General features: G+C 41.1%; 1 protein-coding gene across 9 annotated transcripts in view; it reads left to right on the forward strand.

Moving 5' to 3' along the window:
- The window catches only part of JARID2 (jumonji and AT-rich interaction domain containing 2), a 228,194-nt gene that overhangs the window by 205,853 nt on the left and 2,565 nt on the right, over positions 1–19,776 (forward strand). For 6 of the 9 annotated variants that reach the window (XM_075493800.1, XM_075493801.1, XM_075493795.1 and 3 more), the window contains 9 exons: positions 694–786; positions 1,228–1,346; positions 1,497–1,567; positions 2,414–2,528; positions 6,844–6,949; positions 7,814–7,996; positions 14,341–14,471; positions 16,525–16,708; positions 18,266–18,373. In XM_075493800.1, the coding sequence (XP_075349915.1) occupies positions 694–786; positions 1,228–1,346; positions 1,497–1,567; positions 2,414–2,528; positions 6,844–6,949; positions 7,814–7,996; positions 14,341–14,471; positions 16,525–16,708; positions 18,266–18,373 (1,110 nt within the window). The other 3 variants (XR_012774336.1, XR_012774337.1, XM_075493799.1) reach the window with 3 other exon arrangements.

Here is a 19,776-nt window from a genome sequence, read left to right on the forward strand (position 1 = left end):
CTCGTACAGCTCCTGCAGTGGTGCCAAGAAAGGGTGCACTCATTTGGCAATTTTACTGTGTTTTACTTTTCTCAACCTTGTAATAACAGGTCCTGGTTCCTTGCATTTGAACTGCTTTTATTGAATTGAGCATTAACTAGTTTTTGTAAGCAGGTGATTACAGTAATCTTGGTAAACTCTACTTTTTGTGACCCCCTTCGATCATGTACAATACTAGTTTGATGTGGAACATTTCTGTGAATTTCCCAAGTCTTTTTCACATGTTTCTCTGTATATAAAGAGCGTAGCCACATGGTCCTTTGATCACGTATTGGATTTGATTGTAAAATGCAGGTAGGGTTGCCTACTGGGTCCTTTGCAACCTGTCATAGAAAGCTGGGCCATGTCCATCTTCTGTATTTATCAAACACAGAGCATCGTGCTGGACAAAGCAGTGTACATGACCTTCTGGGAATGTTCCATTGGCCTTTTAGACGGTTGGTTTGGTGATTCGATGTGATTAAATTTCTGTATCTTTTGAAGTATTTTCCCTCAGATAAGAAATGACCTTTAGACCCACATGTGTTCTGGAGACATTGTCCTCTTTCCCCCATCACGATCTGGGATTGAGCATGTAAGGAAAAGAGTGAGGCCAGGGGGAATGGAGGCACATATTTTTATTTTCACTTTTAATTTTATTTTCTTTTTCCACAGGGTAGGTCTGTTTCTTTAACAACCTTCTACCGAACAGCAAGAAACATCATGAACATGTGCTTCACGAAGGAGCCTACAGTAGCTGAAGTAGAGGTGAGGCCAACACAAGGGGTGGTAAAAGTTTTTTATTTCAGGGGATTCGGTATGCGGATTCAGTGTAGTTGATATTCAGTCATTACCATGAGCAGTTTAAGGCTGTCTAGGGTGGAAGAAAAATAAATGGTTAGATAGACATAGTACTGATTCTTCCTTTTAAAATTTTTTTTGACATTTTTAATAAAGGTGTTGATGAACTGAGGGAGAGAAAGAAGTCTTAATGTGTCATGTGCTGAAGCGCAGGAGCCAAGAGAATCTAAATTCTGTCTTCCCAATTAATTGTTACTTTTAAGTATTTATATTCTTATTTTTAAGCAGTGTTTTATGTTGAATTACATTGAGGTCATGAAAGCCCTGCACATTTCTGGGGTTTATATTTTAATGAGAGGTGCCTTGTTCAGTGAATTAAAAATGCATTACCACTTTCTCTTACCACAGCAAGAATATTGGCGGATAGTGGAACAGAAAGATTGCCACGTAGCAGTGCATTGTGGAAAAGTAGATACCAACACCCACGGGAGCGGCTTTCCCGTGGGAAAATCTGAACCATTTTCAAGGTAAGATCACCAAATCCACCCGCTTTGTCGACTCGTGCCAGCTGCCCTATTATGCTGAGTGGAGGTGGGGGCACAAGGCTGGCAGGGCAGCTTGGCACTGGGGATGTTGGCACTGGGAACGTGCACTGACATGTGTCACCCCTCAAACAGGCATGGGTGGAACCTCACAGTCCTTCCTAATAATACAGGATCCATCCTGCGACATCTTGGTGCTGTGCCTGGTAAGCAAGTCTCTTTCCTATGTTTCCAGCAGGCGTAAGTGTCCTCTAAATGTGGTGGTGTAGTCACCAAAGTCGTCTTTGGTGGCTCTTTCTGGCCCCTCTGTTCACTGACTGACCCGGTAGACACGCAGTTGTATGTAGCAGGTAGCATTTAAAGGATGAAGGCAGGTGTGCAGATAAAGACTTAATGAATAGTGGAGACTGTATACCTGTGAGGAACCAGTTGTACCTGAAGTATCCCTTTCTGTTGTTGCCAGTACGTTGGTGTTCTTGCTTTGTGTCAGGGTGATGAAGGGCAGAGCCGTGCAACTTCCTTACTTGCAAGCCTAGTCTGTAGCACTGGGCAAAGCAGCACACAAGTTTTCTAAATGAATTGTCACGAGTGCTCCAGCTGCATATGTGCCATTGCAATTTACTGGTAGAAACATTAGCTGAAAGCATAATTCAGTCTCCTGTGCAGGTGTTGAGCCTGAACAAACCAGTTGGGAAACAGGATACTTGTTTACAAGTACATGTACACTGGACAACATGAAGCAACCTCCCCTCATCGATAGCCTTGAGCTTGAATTATGGGTATTTGTAAATTCTCTAAAGAATAAAAATTTTTTGCAACTATTAGAAAACAAATATGTTCAAGGGCACTGTAACTGGCTGGTAGATATTTTGTTGTGGAAAATGCTGAATTTGTTAAATTATTCTCTGAATTATTCACTTTGGTAGGAAGACTTAAAACTTAAGGGGCAGCTTGCAGATAGAACAAGATTTTCAACTGAAATGCCCTCTCAAACTGTCTTTTAATTAGAAACTGCAGTTACTCAAAATTCATTTTCAATCTCTTTGTTTTAGGAGTGACAATTCCTTGGCTAAATATTGGCATGGTCTTTTCTACCTCATGCTGGTCTCGAGACCAAAATCACCTTCCATACATTGACTACTTACACACTGGTGCTGATTGCATTTGGTAGGTATTCCTGTGTTTTGTTTCCTTTCACTGCATTCACCGCAGTGGCTTTCTGTAGGCTGGTGTTAACAGCAGCTTGTGTAGTACCTTTTGCATGAATGAATCTCACCTAGAAGGTCCAGTGTGTGTGATTACAGTTTTAATGGTAAAATGTAGTATAAACTTAAGTGATGAAACACCCTTTCCTGGGAGAAAAGTTTCACTTTATCTTCCATGCTCTATTCTGAGATACTTAGCAATAATCTGTGGAGAGTTTTCATGACATAGAAGCCAAATGACAGCTGGTCAAGGTAGGCTTTCCTTAGGCTGACAGAGAGACGCTTGTCAAACTAGCTCCATATTGTCACTTGTAAAACAATTGAATCCATGCTCTGACTGAACAGGCACCACTTTCTTATTTTACACAAAATATCTTGAACTCTGTATCTACCAGATCCCTAGTATTTTCTCTCATATGATTTTTTTTCATTATCATATGATAATAATTTTTAATATTATTACACACATCTTTCTAGTGTCTCAGTGTGGACATCACCAGTTAGCTGCTAGCTACATTTCATATTTTGTAGACACTTCATGCAAATAGACTTAACACTCAACTTACCAATGGTTTTGAACATGGTGAATCCTTCCTGAATTCAGTGCATACATACTACTACAGATGATGAGTTAGATTGCAATGGAAGTACAACAGCTGATGGAGCGATTAGAGGAAGCAGGTGCTGCTGGCATGTCACATGCCTTTCTGCCAGGTTCCTATGATATTGGTGTTACTACCCAAGAGGATCATCAGTGAGAACAATGAATGATAAGCAATGTAACTGTGTTTCTTGATTAGAGAAAATGTAATAAACAGAGAAGAAAAGTTGTTTAAATGGTGCCCCCCTGCAAAGGTGAGAAGCTGGTTCCCTTTCAGCAGTTCCCCTTTTGAACCCTGAGCTATGTGACGGGAGAAGGCCTGCAGGACCCCCCTTTGCATCCAGGAGTCCCCATGGTGGCAGTGGCAGTGTGAACTGCACTTCATTCACCTGCAAAGTGTGTACTGCAGCCCTTACCTTTAACTCCTGTGTTTCTCAGCTGGTGCTGATGTCAGCGGTGTTGACCCAGCTGTCACTGGGAAAGCATATGGTCCAGAAAAAAGGATTTGGAATCTTGGAGGAAACCATTAAAGCAGGAGCTCCTCTCTCTAAATATTTTAAGTTGGAGAAATGTATGTGATCATACCAAGGGGTAAAGGTAAACACTGGATTATGCTGTAGACCTGGGAGTTTCTGTCACTTTCTGTCATGGGCATTTCATGGCTTTTCCCCCTCTTCTGTGAATCAGGAATCTGTAATCTTTTGTAATAATATACTATCAGAACAAATTGCTAAGCAAGCTACGTTGTCCTCAACTTTAGGTGAGTCTGTTTCTCTCTATGACGTTCGTCTAGTCTTAAATGACACTAAATTCCAGACAGAAGACGGTCAGGAATCCCATAAGTAAGTTCTGAGGCCACTCTTTGTAGCCACTCTTCGTACTGTGGATGCCAAAACAGGTGCCTTTCGGGACTGAAGAGACTTGAATGCAGCCAGCCAGAGTTCTAGGAAAGGCTACTCTTTCTGTTTTTCCAAGCCAAGAAGAATGAAGAATAAAACCAAAGAAGCTATTTGCTTTTTCTTGATGGGCTTACTTATACACATAAGTACATTGCTTCAGGTGTACTTGTGATGATTGCCTTGATGAAACATGGATAGTAAGCAGGAATAACTCATAAGAAGGAAGAGGCGAAACTCCTTCGTCTGTAAAAGCTATTCTTTGGCAAGGCTGCCAGGCTGAAGTGTCAGGCTAATATGCATTATTAACTCATTACAACTTTTAATATTGCAATAAAGTACCCAACTTTATTGAGGAAAAGATGAATTGAATAACTTCAGGTCTGATGTAATATCTGGAGTAGCCCTGACAGCATTGCATTCAGTGGTTGCTTTGGTGATAACAAAGCAGGCGACTGGGCACCAAAGCTTGTCTCTGTCTTGCCAAGTCCACCCAGCATCCAGAATTCTTGTCTTCAAAGGACAGATCGCTGTGGTGCTAAAATCAGTGGTGCTTCATTTACCTGTAGATTGCTCAGGTCACTTGTCTAATCTCTCAGATTTACCTCCTGAAGAGGAAACACAGGAGAACTCTATTTTCATGCAGGGCAGAGGTCAGTGACCTAACCTTTTTATTCAGGAAGAATCCTCAGTGCCCATTAAAAGAAGAAAATCTTGTTCTGCCCAAGACACTCGGAAGTCTATGCTGGCTGCTCACTTCCCATTTTCATAGGTACATGAAGAATTGCGAGTGAGTGAAATTGCAGCATACACCTCAGTCCTGCCAGTAGTCAGATAGTCCCATGCACTTCTGTGCTGCCCCTCCTCTTCACACATCCTTCCCATGCTTTTTCCTGGGCCTATCTTCTGAGGGACTGCATGCTTGAATATTTCAGCTGTTCCAGCTCTATTTTTCTGATTCTAAAAGAAAAGAGTGGGCTCTGCCATGTTCTGGATTTGAATTTAAAATATTTTTGTCACCATTTAAAATTTGTTATTATAGTGTAACTACTGTAATACTCTACACACATGCAGCTGTTCTGCAGCTGTCACTGTTAGCAGTGCAGGTACTGCAAAGTATTTTTGATACACAGCATGCATTTAAAATTGCTGTTGGGACTTGATCTTTATCAAGATGAAGTTCTTCCACTTCACCTCTCTATAACCCTAGGATTTCTTAGCGAGGTCCTAATCACTGTCAATATATACGTAAGGAGTCAGTCTATGTACGTCTAGGCAACCAGCTCATTAGAGCCCTTATTGTGGCTACAATTAGCTGTACGAGCAGATATTGTCATCTTTTTTGGTTCTCGGCTTGAAGATCAACAAAGACATATCAAAGTTGTCATCAGTACAGTGAACAGTAATGAGATGTTCAAATCATAGGAAGTACAGCCTCCTACAGACTAATCAAGCAGGATGACTCTGTATGACACATACGGAGTTAATATTAGTGCATATTATAAGCAAATATCCTGACAAGGTCTGTAAGGCCAGCAGAATGGTTTACAAAATTGGTGGAGAGACTGGATGGATGACAAGAAAACTGCACCCTTTCCCCAGAATCTTTCCAGATTCTTTCTCTTCTCTTGTTGCCAAGTTTGGAAAAATGTACGTGTGTGTGTGTGTGTCTGGCATGGGTGCGGATGGACTCCAGATTGATTAAAGTGAACTGAGATAAGTCATGATAAATCTGGAGATACTTTTTATTTGCCTGAGCATAACAAATCCAAATAAAGTAATGTTACAGATAAAGCCCAGCATGGCAACAACTCAAGGCAGGTTTGGGAATCCCAGGATTTGCACTGTGTTTCCCACCAAGCTGCACTGCTCAGTTCGCAGTTGTCAGGTACCAACTAGCAGATCTTGGGAGCAGATATCTCCTGGGTGGACATAAACCATTACCCTTCTGGCAGGGTGCAAGCAAGAGTAGTGGCTAATTGTCACCATATCATCTCCCTGCATCCAGCAAAATAGCAGTTCTCTGGATGTGTGAAGCTAAGACCTGAGACTCCTACGTTATTTCTTGTCACTTCTGCGTAGGGAGCACTGCTGGCACTGAGCATAGAGAGGACAGCTGCTTCCTTGGCTTCCAAAGGAGAGGAGGATGTGCAACTCGGCATATACCCAGCAGAGTTTTAAATCTCTCTTGTTGCTTTGGCTGCTCTTAGGTCTTTCTTTTGTTGCGAGGGGGAGGAGGGATGTAGGATTTGTTTAGTAAGCAATGCAAGAAGGTGAGGCTTAGGCTACTTTGTGTACTAACAGTAAAGGTGATTTGTGGTTTCTTGATTGTTACGAACAGAAAATGTTATTAAATAAAAAGATCCTTTGGTTGATGCACAGATAATAAATACAGCCATTTTTGATAAAGATAACAGAACATATATTGGTGCTCACAAGATGCAAACTTCTGCCCATAATTGGCTGGTTTGGTGCTACTAAAAGGAACATCATTCTATTGCTGATTTCTCTCCTCTGATTCTACAGAGTACTGAGTTTTCACAGTTCTGTTTTGGGGATTTTGTGTTCTTTGGCATCTAGTGAACACCGTCAGACTGAGTCTAAATAAACAGCTTTCCATGAATCCTCAGTGTTTTACCGAAAAGAACTGTGTGGGAAAGCCTGTGTTTAATTTCTTTGTTTTAATCAATGTCCTGGTCTGAATTGCCTGTTACTGTGTAGCTGTGGACCATTATTTACTCCATAGTAAATCTTTTGCTTTTCCTCTGACAAAACAACAGGTATTGCATTCCTGCTGCGGAGGAGAACAAACTTGATGATGTGGTACATACCCTGCTGCAAGCCAATGGCACTCCAGGGCTGGAAATGCTTGAAAGTAATGTAATGGTAGGTTAACACTGGGAGAGGTATTCCCATTTGAGAGCCCAAGGCTAATCAGAAGGCTGGTTGTTTGGGGATTTATTTTGGTTTTGTCTTACACTACAATGATGCAGAGGCTGTTGTTAAAATCTGGCTACTTTCTACTTGCAGTGTTTACCCGTATGGCATTTTTCTAACAAGGCTCACGTGTTACAATGTTGAAATAAAAATAAATGTGACAGTGCAATACATGTCCATTTTTAATACTGTCCATAATGTATTTAACCTCACAAAGGGAGTGTTTTGTAATCGATTAATCTGCCATGATTGACATTTTATGATGCCAGCATGGATATGAGAAGCCTAATACTTCAAAGGATTTCAAAGTATTTTTGGCTCCCTTGTTTATTTTGTGGATAACAATTTCCATTTTCTGCATTTAAGTATAAATTTGGGAGCGCATAACAAAAACAACTCCCTCAGCTGTCCATGTTAACATCTCTAACAGAAGCGCAGTAGCAAGGTGGATTCAGTGCCAACTCTGAAAAGATCTAGATGGAAAACCGGATGGCCTGCGTTACTTTCTGTAGTAGTAGATAGTATTGTTTTGAGGCTTTGTGTTTGAGATTGTTTGGCAAGTGAAAGTTTAAACTGTTGGTTTCAAAAGAGCCACTTCTGTAATTCTCACTCCAAACACTAAGCTTCAGCATGTGCAGAAGGGAAGAGAGAAAGCAAACAGAGCTGAGCTGTTAGCAGAGCACAGCTTTTCTCCACAACAAGTAGCATGTGGCAGTACCCAGCAAGGAAAGAGGATCTAACTGTAAAAGAAAGTTCTGATTTTTTTTTTCTTTCTTTTTTTTTCTTTTTTGTTTTGCTTTTATGTCTTTCTAGATCTCCCCAGAAATCTTGTGTAAGGAGGGGATCAGGGTGCACCGTACTGTACAGCAGAGCGGGCAGTTTGTTGTCTGTTTTCCTGGATCCTTTGTGTCTAAAGTGTGTTGTGGCTATAGTGTTTCTGAAACAGTGCACTTTGCTACCACCCAGTGGACAAGTATGGGTTTTAAAACAGCCAAGGTAAGTTGAGAAAAGGACTTAAAATGGATTCACGGCCCTGCCATCTAAAACGACAGCAAACCAGACATTCCAGGATTGATAGTATTGTGAGACTAGTACAACTACGTCTATTTTTGTGGACTATTAAATAAAAAAAGGAAAAAGTTCTGCAAGGCATAAGACGATCCAGTGTTTTCAGAAAAGCAACAGAGGTAATAATTGATAGCTAAAAACTTCTGTATATTTGAAAAATTCAGAAGATTGTTATGCCTGCAGACCAGTTTGCAAGGAAGCTTTTAAAAAAAATCCCTTCAGAGCTAATGATAATATACTGTATTATGCTTACTAATTTTTTTTTAAGTGATGTTTTCTAGAACCATTAGAATCTCAGGTGCAAATATCTGAATAACTGTGCTTGTTAGCTCCTATGATAGGCAGAGTCAATTAATACTCAAAGCTGTATTGCTTGTCTTTCTCTGCCCCTTCATTCAGGAAAAGCTGTTGATCAGGGCAATTTTAATTTTAATCGACTTGAAAATACTTAGGTTCACTGACCAGCCCATCCGATACTAAGCTGTAAATAAAACAAACTTCCCGTTCCCTTTTCACACAACTGAGGCAGGTTGTCTGCAGAAACAAACAGGTGAATTGCCCAGTCATCATGATTTTGGCTGCATTTCTCTGTCTTGGACAAAGAATATATGTCACTAATTGTGTTCCCAACCTCCTCAAATACACTATGGGTTACTGATGCTATTTTGGTAGTGTTTTATAGCTAAGCCACTAGTAAATTATCATCTACAGCTTCAGACCAAGTGGTTAGTAAGTAATTAAATGTAATATGTCCACAGTTAGGTTTTGGTTCTTTAGGGTTAATAGAATTCTTCCAGCCTGGTTATACTAACTGTATATTAACTTAGTTTGAAATAAAAGGTTATTTTATTACAGATTTATTTTGGGGGAACATGGGAATTGTATATGTGTGTAGGTAAGGAATGAGAATCCTGAGCTAACCTTTTCTGTCTGAAGGTACACAATTATATTGACTCCATATGCTGTATTTATTGCTCTACTGAACACTTGTTTGATATTGTGAAAATGCCACTCCTGTAAGAGACAGAAATCACTATGCAGTAATTAAAAAGCTCTTCTTGGTGCCTCAAATTCTGAAGAACAGTTTCTTTTGATTAATTTTTAAGAGCTTTGCACTGGGTAAATACAAGCTGACCGAAAATCCAGCAGATTCCAATTTATGATAACCTACCTTGGAAAGTGAAGTCACAGCTCTCACAAACTTTACAAGAACCACAGACGTGTTTATATCAAAATAACTCTGGAAACACCTACTGCATTGTTCTTTTCCTTCTTTTCTTTTCCTTCCCCCTCTTCTTTCCTCAAACTATCCTATGTTCTTAACTCCCTTAAATTTTGGTAATTCTTCCTTGGTTCCTTCACTTTGCCCAAGGCACTTTGCCATTTTCAAAGGCTGGTCGGGATTGTGCTTTTCAGAGGTTGTGAGAAGTCCTGTGTAACGAGCAAGATTCCCCTTTTGGACTGTTAATGAACTCTCTGACAAACAACTGTACCTTCCTGTCTGTCTGTTCTTGACAGCAATATTGACAGTTTTCAGCTGTTTGATACATTAATTTTCACTCTGTGATACTGTGACCTGATTTTTTTATAGTGACTCTCTTTATATTACTAAACAATGTTGTTTCATTTCGTGTATTGAATGACTGCTCAATCTCCTTTAATATATGGAAAAATGAAATTCTGCATCTGAAATTGCATTGATTTCAGTTTATAAGGACTTGGGATAATTGTTGGAATAAAGGAGTTTGTATAAAGCCTGTGTAGAGGGACAGACAGGTTTCACCAAAACCGTACGTGGAACCAGGTTGCTGCCTTTTAAAAAACACCCTAAGAGCTCTTCAAATTTTAAACTAAGGATGAGGAGAAGGTTTACAGGTGTGGTGGAGGAGTTTGTGTTTGGAACGGCAAAGGGGTAACTCCATATCCTTGATTAAGGCACTGGGCAAAGTCAGTAAAACTCAATTAGGAAGCAGGAGAACAGAATATTGGGCTAAATGAATGCACTCTGGTCTAGAGGTTTGGAAATAAGAAGGAATGTCTGGTTTTAAAGGAGGGCTTTGGTGGTATAGGGCCTACCAGAAACTTGGTGGAAAGAAGAAACTCAGCCGGTACCGTAATACAAGAGGAAGAAGTACATAGGAAAGATGGAGTTAGTCATCCAGTTCGAGCAGCACTGCTGCATGCAGAAGAGAGCTTATGGTCAAATAAGCCAGGTTTAACTCTGTCACCAGTGCCAGAATCCCTGTGCACTGATCTTCCCATCCTAAAGAGGAAAAGCATGGTATTAGCACTCTGCTCCTGAGTGTCCAGCCAAGATGCTGGCAGGGGCTTTATATGTATCCCCCCCAAGTTTTAGTCTGGGTGAGGAAGGTGCCTTTAAAATGCCACACAGTTACAATTCCTTGGTTCCTGTCACAGAGCTGTCTTAGCCTGAGCAGACTAGGTTGCTTTCAGGTGAAACCAAATGGCAAGAGGCACTCCAGCAGTGCACCTGATCTATGTCCTCCAAACACTGGTGGTGGCGTGGCCACAGGACCAGGCTAGACTGCTTTGAAGTAAAGCCATCAGCTTTACACACACTCATCCTGTGGACGTTTGGGTCCTCAGCATCTACTGTATCACTCCGCACATCCACTCCTCCTGCTTCGCCATACTGGATGGTGTGTAGACGTAGCCCGTGTTGTACTAAAGGAGATGAGAGAAGCTGTGAGGACAGGACGTACGATGATAATGGGAAATGCTGGTCTCCTCCCCCTAGCTTGGATAGTGGTTGTGTTGGTGTGTTACAGCAGAACCGAACTAGCTTCAGGGAGCAGCTAGTCAGGAAATCCACACGAGAAGAAACTGTCGTCTCGCTTCTCAGCAATGGTGGAGCCCGGTTCAAAACATCACTATCAAATAGCTGTGTTGTGATGGTGAGCAGAGATTAAGAACCTTGAAAGAGCAGTAAAACACAAACTATCCACTACTGTGGTGTTTCATTTCAAAAGACAGCCTCACATAATACCAAAGAAGCTTGTTAAATTGAGAATGCAGAAAGAAGGGCTAAGTGTTTGCATGCAGCATAGAAATTGTTTAAAGATGCCGTGCTGGAGGCTTACAACACATGCATGTTGCCTAGCAAAAAAAAATTTCAAAAGGCAAACCCCCACTAAACTTGGCATGGCTAAACACTAGGAGAAAGGAGTCTGTTTTGAAATGAGACCAAAAAATCCCTTTTGTGTCCAGAAGATGAAAATGCAAATAAAACAACCACTTTAGCAAGATGCATATAAATACACACAAATGCAGACCAAAAAGAGAGCTCAAAGAATAACTTGCTAAGGGCCAAAAGAAAAAATAAATGTAGAAAAGAATGAGACTGGGACAATCAACATGGCTTTTGCAGTGCGGTCATGGCCCCCAGGCCTTGAAACTTTTGGAAGGATGTATGGGCAAAGAGATCCAGCTGACAGAGTCTGTGAGCATTTGTGGAAGACTTTTGGCGAGGTTCCTCGGAAAAGGCTCTTAAAGAAATTAACCTGCCATGGGTTGAGGGGGAAGTTCACGCATCAAAAAAATAACTGATTTAAAGAGAAGCAGAGGATGGGGAACAAATGGTCGGTTTTTATCATGGAGGGAGGTCTCTTTCTGCATTCCTCAGGAATTTGTACTAAGACCACTACAGTTCAACATATTCGTAAATAACCTAGAAAGGGAAGTGACTAGCAAAACTAATCCTTTATACTGAGGATATTAATGGTAATGACAACAAAAATTAAAGCTATGAGGTGTTACAGAAAGATTTCATGGTACTGAGTGATTGCAGTGAGAAAATGGGTTGATAAATGACTCAGGAGTAAAAAATAATCCTTATTTGACAGACACAGTGATAGGCTCTGAACGAGCTCTTGCTACTGAGAAAAGAGGTCTTTGGATTCCTATGGAGCTGCCAGCCAAGTGCTCTGGAGAGGTTTAAAAAAAAAAAAATCTTGAATGTTAGGAATTGCAAGGAGAGAATAGAGAACAAAGCAGAAACATCGCTATGGGACTGTGTAGGCTCTTGGTATGGCCATGGCTTGAATACTTGTGCAATTCTGAGTCCCTAATTACAAAAGGAATATAGAGGAACTAGAAAAAGCACAGCAGAGATTGATGATTAAAGGTATGAATTAGCTTCTGCATTAAATACAAGAGGACTACTCAGCCTGGAAAATTAATGACCGAGACACGTATACAATAGTAAGATCGGATCACAAGTGGCAGGGTGATGATAATTGTAATATGAACGTTCGCAGTCTCTCATAACAGTGAAAAACGTGTCATTAAAAGACATGATTAGGCAGTAGGTCAAAAGCAAACAAAAGTCTGTTTTAAAATACTTATCAGTGTATTTCAGTACTGTATGGAAGAGAAAAACGTACATGGATTCAGAAATTCAGATAAATGCACAGATCCAGTAAGCTGTGCTAAACACAGCAGAGACCCCTCTGGGGCTCAGGAGGTCCCTGAGCTGCCAGCCAGCAGGAGCGTACCTCGCTATTTTCTCTAGCCACCCACTGTGGCCTTTTATCCTGGCTGTGTGTGTTGCCTGTGCGGACTTTTGATCTGACTTGGAGTGGCTGTTCTTATGCAGCCTCGGACAATAGGCAAAGCAAATCTAATGTGCAACAAAACTTCTCATACCACCACTCCTAAAAGCGCAGCTGTTCTGACCCCAGACAGGCTCTAGCAGAACCTTCTGAAGAACGCTTTTCTTACCTGTGACCCTCTTTTGAATGCTTTTTGGTCAGCAAAGGTTACTAATCCATTTTATTATATATATTAGTTATCACTTCAATGCATGCAATCGGTGCTATTAAAAATGATGAAGATTATGATACATTGGTTCTGATAAAAGAAATACCAAAAGCGTGTCATTAGGGTTACAAAACAGGGTGAAAAAAATTAAGGTTAAAGATGAATCTTCAGTTTTGTTTGTGCCATGTAGGTATTTGGTGGGCTTAACTCCTAACCAAAATGGCACCTTCGCCTTACACTCCAGTGTTAGCGTCATTTGAAAACTCTCTGACTCTATTTAAAACAAAACATACCTCTGCAGACACTGGGAAAACTCTATAGACTTTTCCCGACTGCATGGTAAATCAAGGAATTTGCCTACATAAGAATTCTCGAAAGGGTTTAAGCTACCAAAATCAGTCAGTTTGTATTGACAGGAATGAAAGACGTAGCTTTAAAAGCTTACGCAGAGAGGAACCGGTAACAGGCAAAACTTAGCAGAACGAAACCCCCTCTTTTGCCTCTTGTCTCTTTTCCGTGACATCTGCCTGTTTTGCTAGTTGTTGTCTTTTTGACCTGTTAAAAGATGCAAAATAACAGCAGTCCTGAGCTTCAAGCAGATCAGAAGACTAGAACTTACTGGATGGCTGAGAGGACCAGTAGTGTAATACTGAGCTTAAGTGATTGGGTTACTCCTCTTGGCCCCCACAGGAAAAAAATGAATTTTTAGGGAGAGAATTTTGAGGTGTTAGTTGGTTCCTCCACTTTAGTGAACTGCATGATAATCTATGCCTGGGAATCCTTCTTTCTATTTTTCTCGTTTTCTTGACATCTCTCTTGTCCTTGTCTTTTCCACTGATGAAGTTTAATTTTGTTTTTTGAAAAAAGGGTATACCTGAAATGTAGTGACACTGGAGTGTTTGCAGTTTGCTTCATTCTCTTTGTATATGCAGACTTTGCCTATCTTTTCTCTGCACTAAATTTCACAGTAAAGCATATTAAGAAAAGATAGCATACAGATTGATTTCTTAGCTTATATGCCATCATGCATTGCAGGTACTTGTTTGCTCTCTACTGGTGACTTCAAACGAAAAGAAAATGTTAGATATAATGGGCACTAGGGTATTCTTCGAGAAAGCAGTTGATTGTGACTGGTAGCATGCGTTTGGTTTAGGTTTTTGAGTCTTTTTCTGTGGCATTGGTTCACCTAAAGCACGTGCAGAAAATCTGCTTTCATAGTCCTTTTGGAACTATGAAACAGGAAGACCTATTTCAGCAAAGCACTTGGGCACCTGGCTTTCCACTGAAAGGACTGATTTATAATCAGCATTTATTTCAGTGTGAAGTTAGTTGGATGTAAGTTAGGAACATAAATACTTTGTTTAATTTGGACTATAGAAATCTTTTACTTTTGGTTGTTTTAAAAGGCTACCTTTTGGCTACACTGAATTCATTCTTCGTAACTTTTTATTTTCAAATTTGCTTACGAACTAATTTGGCAATTTCTGTCCCAGGAAATGAAGAGACGACGTATAGCCAAACCATTTTCAATGGAAAAGTTGCTTTATCAAATTGCAACAGCAGAAGCAAAAAAGGAAAATGGACCGACTCTGAGTACAATATCATCACTTCTTGGAGAGCTCAGGTAACGAATTGGGGGCCTGTTGTACCTATTTTGTTTTCATTGACAGACTCCAGAGGTGGATGACGTAAGTAACCGTTTCAGACACGTCTTTCACCTACTTAACCAAGCAAAAGCCCAGCAAACATACTTGAAGACAGCCACATGTGGAAGAAGCAGTTTCCTTGGCTGTATCTGATGTGAGAGTGCCCGTGGTTAGGATTTCTTACTCTAAGAATTCCCTACTTTGGGCACCATCAAAGAATTAAAACTACAGTTTGCCTTGGGTTTTTATTTTGTTGATTCTTGGTGCTGAGAGTCAAGGTTTCCTGATGTGTTAGGTGAGCTACATGGTGCCAAGTGGTTAAATACTTTTCTTCAGTTTTTCAACCTCTTGGCATCAGTAGCCACTGTCAATCCATGCCTGTAATGGGTTTTGCACCAGGAGCCCTTGTCTTCAGCATCAAGATTGTTATACTACAGTTGCAGAAGGTACTTTGTATACAGAAAGTCATCTTGATTTAAACCACTGAATAAGTGAGCAGCTTATGCATGGGTGCTAGCGCATCTTGCGTTAGAACTTGAATGTTTTAAAGAAGAAAAACTTCACACTCCTTTTTCTTTCCAGTAGTAAGGAAACATGTTTAGGGTTTCTCTTAAGATAGGTAAAAAAAGCAAATATAATGTTGCCTGGCTTCCTGTGTAATGATCTTCTCTTTTGTTCCCTACCATGTAGTTGCTACCTATCTTTCAAGTTTGTGACAACTGGTACTCGAGATGTCAAGAAAGTTTTGATGAATGGAATCTACAAACTGTATTTAACTAACTAGCATGTTCATTTGGAAAATTTCCAGTGACATATTGAAGGGGAAAACAGCCCATGTGTTGTTTTAGTGTTCAGAAAGAAATGCAAAGAAGTGTGCTGACTGCTTTACCTGCAGCTGGTTCCCCTGTGGGAATAATCACTTCCAAGTGCATTTTTTTTTTTCTTGAAGAGGAAAAGTCTGCAAGTGCAAAAGGTGAAACAGAAAAGTTGGTGCTTGCTGTTAGACCATCACATCGACCTCTATCAGAGTGGTTCTCAAACTTGTTCTTATGCTTAGGTTGGAATTCTCTGGAGGATATCGGTCCTTCCTGTGGCTGCTTATGTAAAACAAAATCCCAAACAACAAAACCTGAAAAAAACCAACCAAAGTGGAACACTGTACCATATTTTTTTTCCTTTGTTTTGTTTTGCTTGTTTGTTCTGTGTCTTGCTGCCTCCTCTCCTGATCTGCCTTGGTTGCTCAGTTTGCCCATGCCATTTGCTTAGCTTGGCTCTTCACCCATCTTCGGCTGTGTCTGGTGGTGAGCTGTTTTATTCTCCCCTTCCATCTGCTAAGCTCACTCCACACTTCCTGTCTTCCACTCAGCTCCAACTCAACCTGCTCTCCTAATGCTGTATAGTTCAGCATAGGAAGTATTGTCCACCTTGCGGACGCCGTGGGTGAAGGGCGGCTAGAGGGCTTAGTCTTTACTCTTAATTGACATCTCCTTCTTTTTCCCCTGAGTGTACAGCAAGATCTTCGTCTTTTGGCACAATCACTTGCCCTGCTCCCCCTTTCCTGCCTGAAGCACCTCACGGCAGCAGGTCCTTGGTTCATCTCTGCCTCCTGATGAAGGTGGCTATGTTACTTCTGACAGCAACGGCTCCTCCTCCTCAAGGTGGCTTTTGGCAACTTCAGGAATGACAGTCATGTTAGCCACATCTCCCGACTCTCCACATGGCCCCGAGCAACCATCGACCTCCAGGAAGTACTCAGCAGTCCCCAGTTCTCTGTGGAGCAGTTTGAGAACCACTGGCTTGATACAGTGGTCGCTGTTAAAATCCGGAGATAGCTTTTGCAATTAGGCAGCGTTTCTGTGGTGCTGGCTGTCTCTCACCATGCGTAGGGAATGGCACCAACCTCCAACAACACTCAGGGCTTTGCTGTGTGGAGCTAAGGTTTCAGTGATGATCGTGGTAAAAGGGTGATTATACATGGCTTTGTGGTGGTATGAGGCGATGCCAATGGCTAATTGCATAAAACATTCACAGGGACACGGAGCTGAGGCAGCGGCGGCAGCTTTACGAGGCAGGTCTCCATTCTTCAGCACGCTATGGCAGCCACGACAGCAGCAGCACGGGGATGGATGGAAAGAAAAAGCCTCGAAAGTGGTTGCAGTTAGAAACGTCAGAGAGGAGATGTCAGATTTGTCAGCACCTCTGCTATCTTTCCATGGTGAGTAAAATCCTTTGCCACTGCTGGGGTACTGTTCCCCTGTTCTAACGTAATGTAATGGACTATAAGCATTTGAGAGGCAGCACGTGATGACAGAGTCATCTCACGCGCTCCACACAAGATGCAGAGATGTTGATTTGGTTTGTGTCAGAATGTTTATCGCCTTGGGCAGCGGTGACAGAAGACAACGGTTAGTGTTAGCTAGCTTCCCTCCCCCTGTAAGGAATGGATAAACTAGTCACTCAGCCGCTCTTAGATGCCCACAGGCACGTCTGCATTGCACTAGGAGGGGTAACACAGATACCTGCGGGTTGCCAGTAGTAGAAAGTCATGGCAGAACAGTTCTCGGGATGAGCTAGCAACTCAAATATATGCCCTGAGTCTCAGGCATGCAGCTACAGCCTGTGCTGCGACAGTTTCCCTGCAAGTCAAATTGCAGGGTAGATATATCCTATCTATCAAGCCAAGATGCTGTTTGCCAACCTGTCTGTTCAGAAATAGAAGTCATGCACATACGCTTCCTCTCTTTTTAGAAGTAATTCCCTACTGGCTTTTGAAGGTGTGCTAACCACTGTGGTGACACTTTCAGGTTTTTAGCTGTATGCAGAACACCTAGAAATTCAGCAATTTCATTAAAAATACCAAAAGCCCCTCCCACAACCCTAGGTACCACCCAATTCCAAGATCAGATATTTAAATAAACATAATACAGTGTGTGTAAGAGCATATTCAGTCCTTTTTTCTGTCATCTTTTGGGGGTTTCTTGGTTATAAATGTTAGGTTTTTGATGGAAATACAATGTAACTGTCAAATGATGAGATGTAGCCGTTTCCCTCCCTAGGATAGAATATGCTGAGTTTATACATGTCTTTAGACCACTGAGCAGCTAGGACACGTTTAAGCAGGACTAGTTTGAAGTAACTTTAAAATGAGTTTGTTTAAAAAACCAACCAACCAGCCAAAACCTCTTAATTCTGGTCCGCTTGCTCTGGAGTAAGTATAATCGAGGGAAGGATTTTTCCCTGTCATTCTTAACAGTAATAAGGGACAAAAAGTCAACTTGGTTGTCAAATTCCAAGCTGAAATTGTAGGCTTGGCAGGTAGCCAGCTGAGCAAATGTGACCTCTGCTGAATGAGACAGTAGCTGAGGAATCCTGTGGCTAAGCTACTGATTTTATCCTTACTCAAGACAGCATTTAAAGTAATGGGAAACAGCTGCTTTCAGGAAGTCTTTAGGCTACATATTAGATACCAATAAAGCTTTATGCATATATCATTATTTGGATTTGGCCTTCATTACTGTTGGTGGTTTTTTAAAAAATCGTATGTATTTGCCAACATTAGCACTCAAAAAGGGATATGTACTTTCTTCTTCTTACACATTCTGAATCATTTCACAACGTGTAATGTTTCTTGTTTATGCCTCCTTGCACTAACTTGTAGTAAAATACAGGTTTAATAATTCACACATTGCAATGGGAAATACTGTGTGTGTAACATGGCTACAATTTGGAGCTTACTGCACTTTTCTCTTCCCCCTGCCCCGCATTTTTATAGGTTGTACAGGAGAATGAAAATGTTGTCTTCTGCTTGGAGTGTGCCCTGCGGCATGTGGAAAAACAGAAGTCTTGTCGGGGACTGAAAATGATGTACCGTTATGATGAGGTCTGTACGATATAGCTTTGTGATGCTGGTGAGCTTTGATACTGAAAACTTGGGACTAGACTTAGCTCTGCCTTTGTCCTACCGAGACCTCAGGAGACTGTGCTTTGCTGTTTGGCTTTGGTTTTGTGGTTTTAGTTTTTTGGGGTTTTTTTTTTTTTGGTGTGGGAAGAAGGCACTTTATTATGAGCTAAGTAAAAGAAATAGAGGGAAACACGATTACAAAGATGAAATCTGAAGCGTAAACTGCATGAGTATGTGTTACAGAACAGAGAAGCCGTTTAATGCTTTGGGATGCTGTAGAACATGAGGCTATGCTTTGACTGGTTAATTTACGATAACTTCTGTGCTTTAGGATAACTTCTCTCTGTTGCTAACTGAAGGTTCACGCTGTCTTACTCCAGTCCAGCCTGAACTTTCTTTAAGGCAAGCTTGCAGAGTACTTGCAGATGAGAGGTCCAGTAATGGCTGAATGGCTCAATGTGACAATGAATAATCACAGAACTCAAGTTGGTGATTTAGGACTGTGCCTGGGTTCTGGGCTAATGCTACACTGCAGTACAGTCAAGCGATGCCTCTTCACCTGTCTAGTTAGCTCCGTTGGTGGACGCCAGTGTGTGTGAGGGGATGGGTGGGGAATAGAGAGTGGGGGAGCATTTTACTGTTAGCACGAGCTGTGGATAGTGAAGCAGTGGGAGAATTTACAAAATCAGCTCTTAGAGATCAGTGCTGGTGCACGTAGCTTTTTGCGATGGGCTTCTCAGCAGTTTCTGATATATGCGCATAGAGGTATGGGGAAAAGAAACCAAAAGGTCAAAGTAAGTCTGGGGCAGATCATGCCCTTGCGGCTTTGTTCATTTTTAATTGTAGACTCTCTTCTGGTATCAGGTACTGTAGAAAGAAACAATACAATCTCAGAAGCCCAGACAACAGTGAAACTGCCTTTGTAATACGATAAACACCGAAGCGTTTCAGGAAGTTACTCAGAAATTTTAATGTATTTCTCTTATTCTTGAGATTATTCAGTCCCTTACATCCTTTCACAGATCTGTTAATACTATTGAGGTTTTCAAAGCCACTCTTTCCAGCAGAATCGCATACAATAATTATTTGTGCTAGGTTTTATAATTACAAAGTAGATATTTTAGGCTGTGTTGGGAAAGGCAAGAAAACCTCTCCTTCAGTACTGGATGATGATGATGATGATTTTTTTTCAAATGTAAAAAACTGTACTAAAGTTTCTACATTTCTGAAAGATACTAACTGCATGCCTGGTTGTTATTACAGAATTTTTTTTGAGGGCTGTGAATGGGGAGAGAGAGAACCTGCATGTCAAATGCCATTTGCTAAATCTATTTAACTGTTAGGTAGACTTAATTAAGAGGCTGTTTCAACTTTGCACAAAA

This window comes from Mycteria americana, chromosome 2, assembly GCF_035582795.1.
Source record: "Mycteria americana isolate JAX WOST 10 ecotype Jacksonville Zoo and Gardens chromosome 2, USCA_MyAme_1.0, whole genome shotgun sequence".
NCBI classification, from domain to species: Eukaryota; Metazoa; Chordata; class Aves; order Ciconiiformes; family Ciconiidae; genus Mycteria; species Mycteria americana.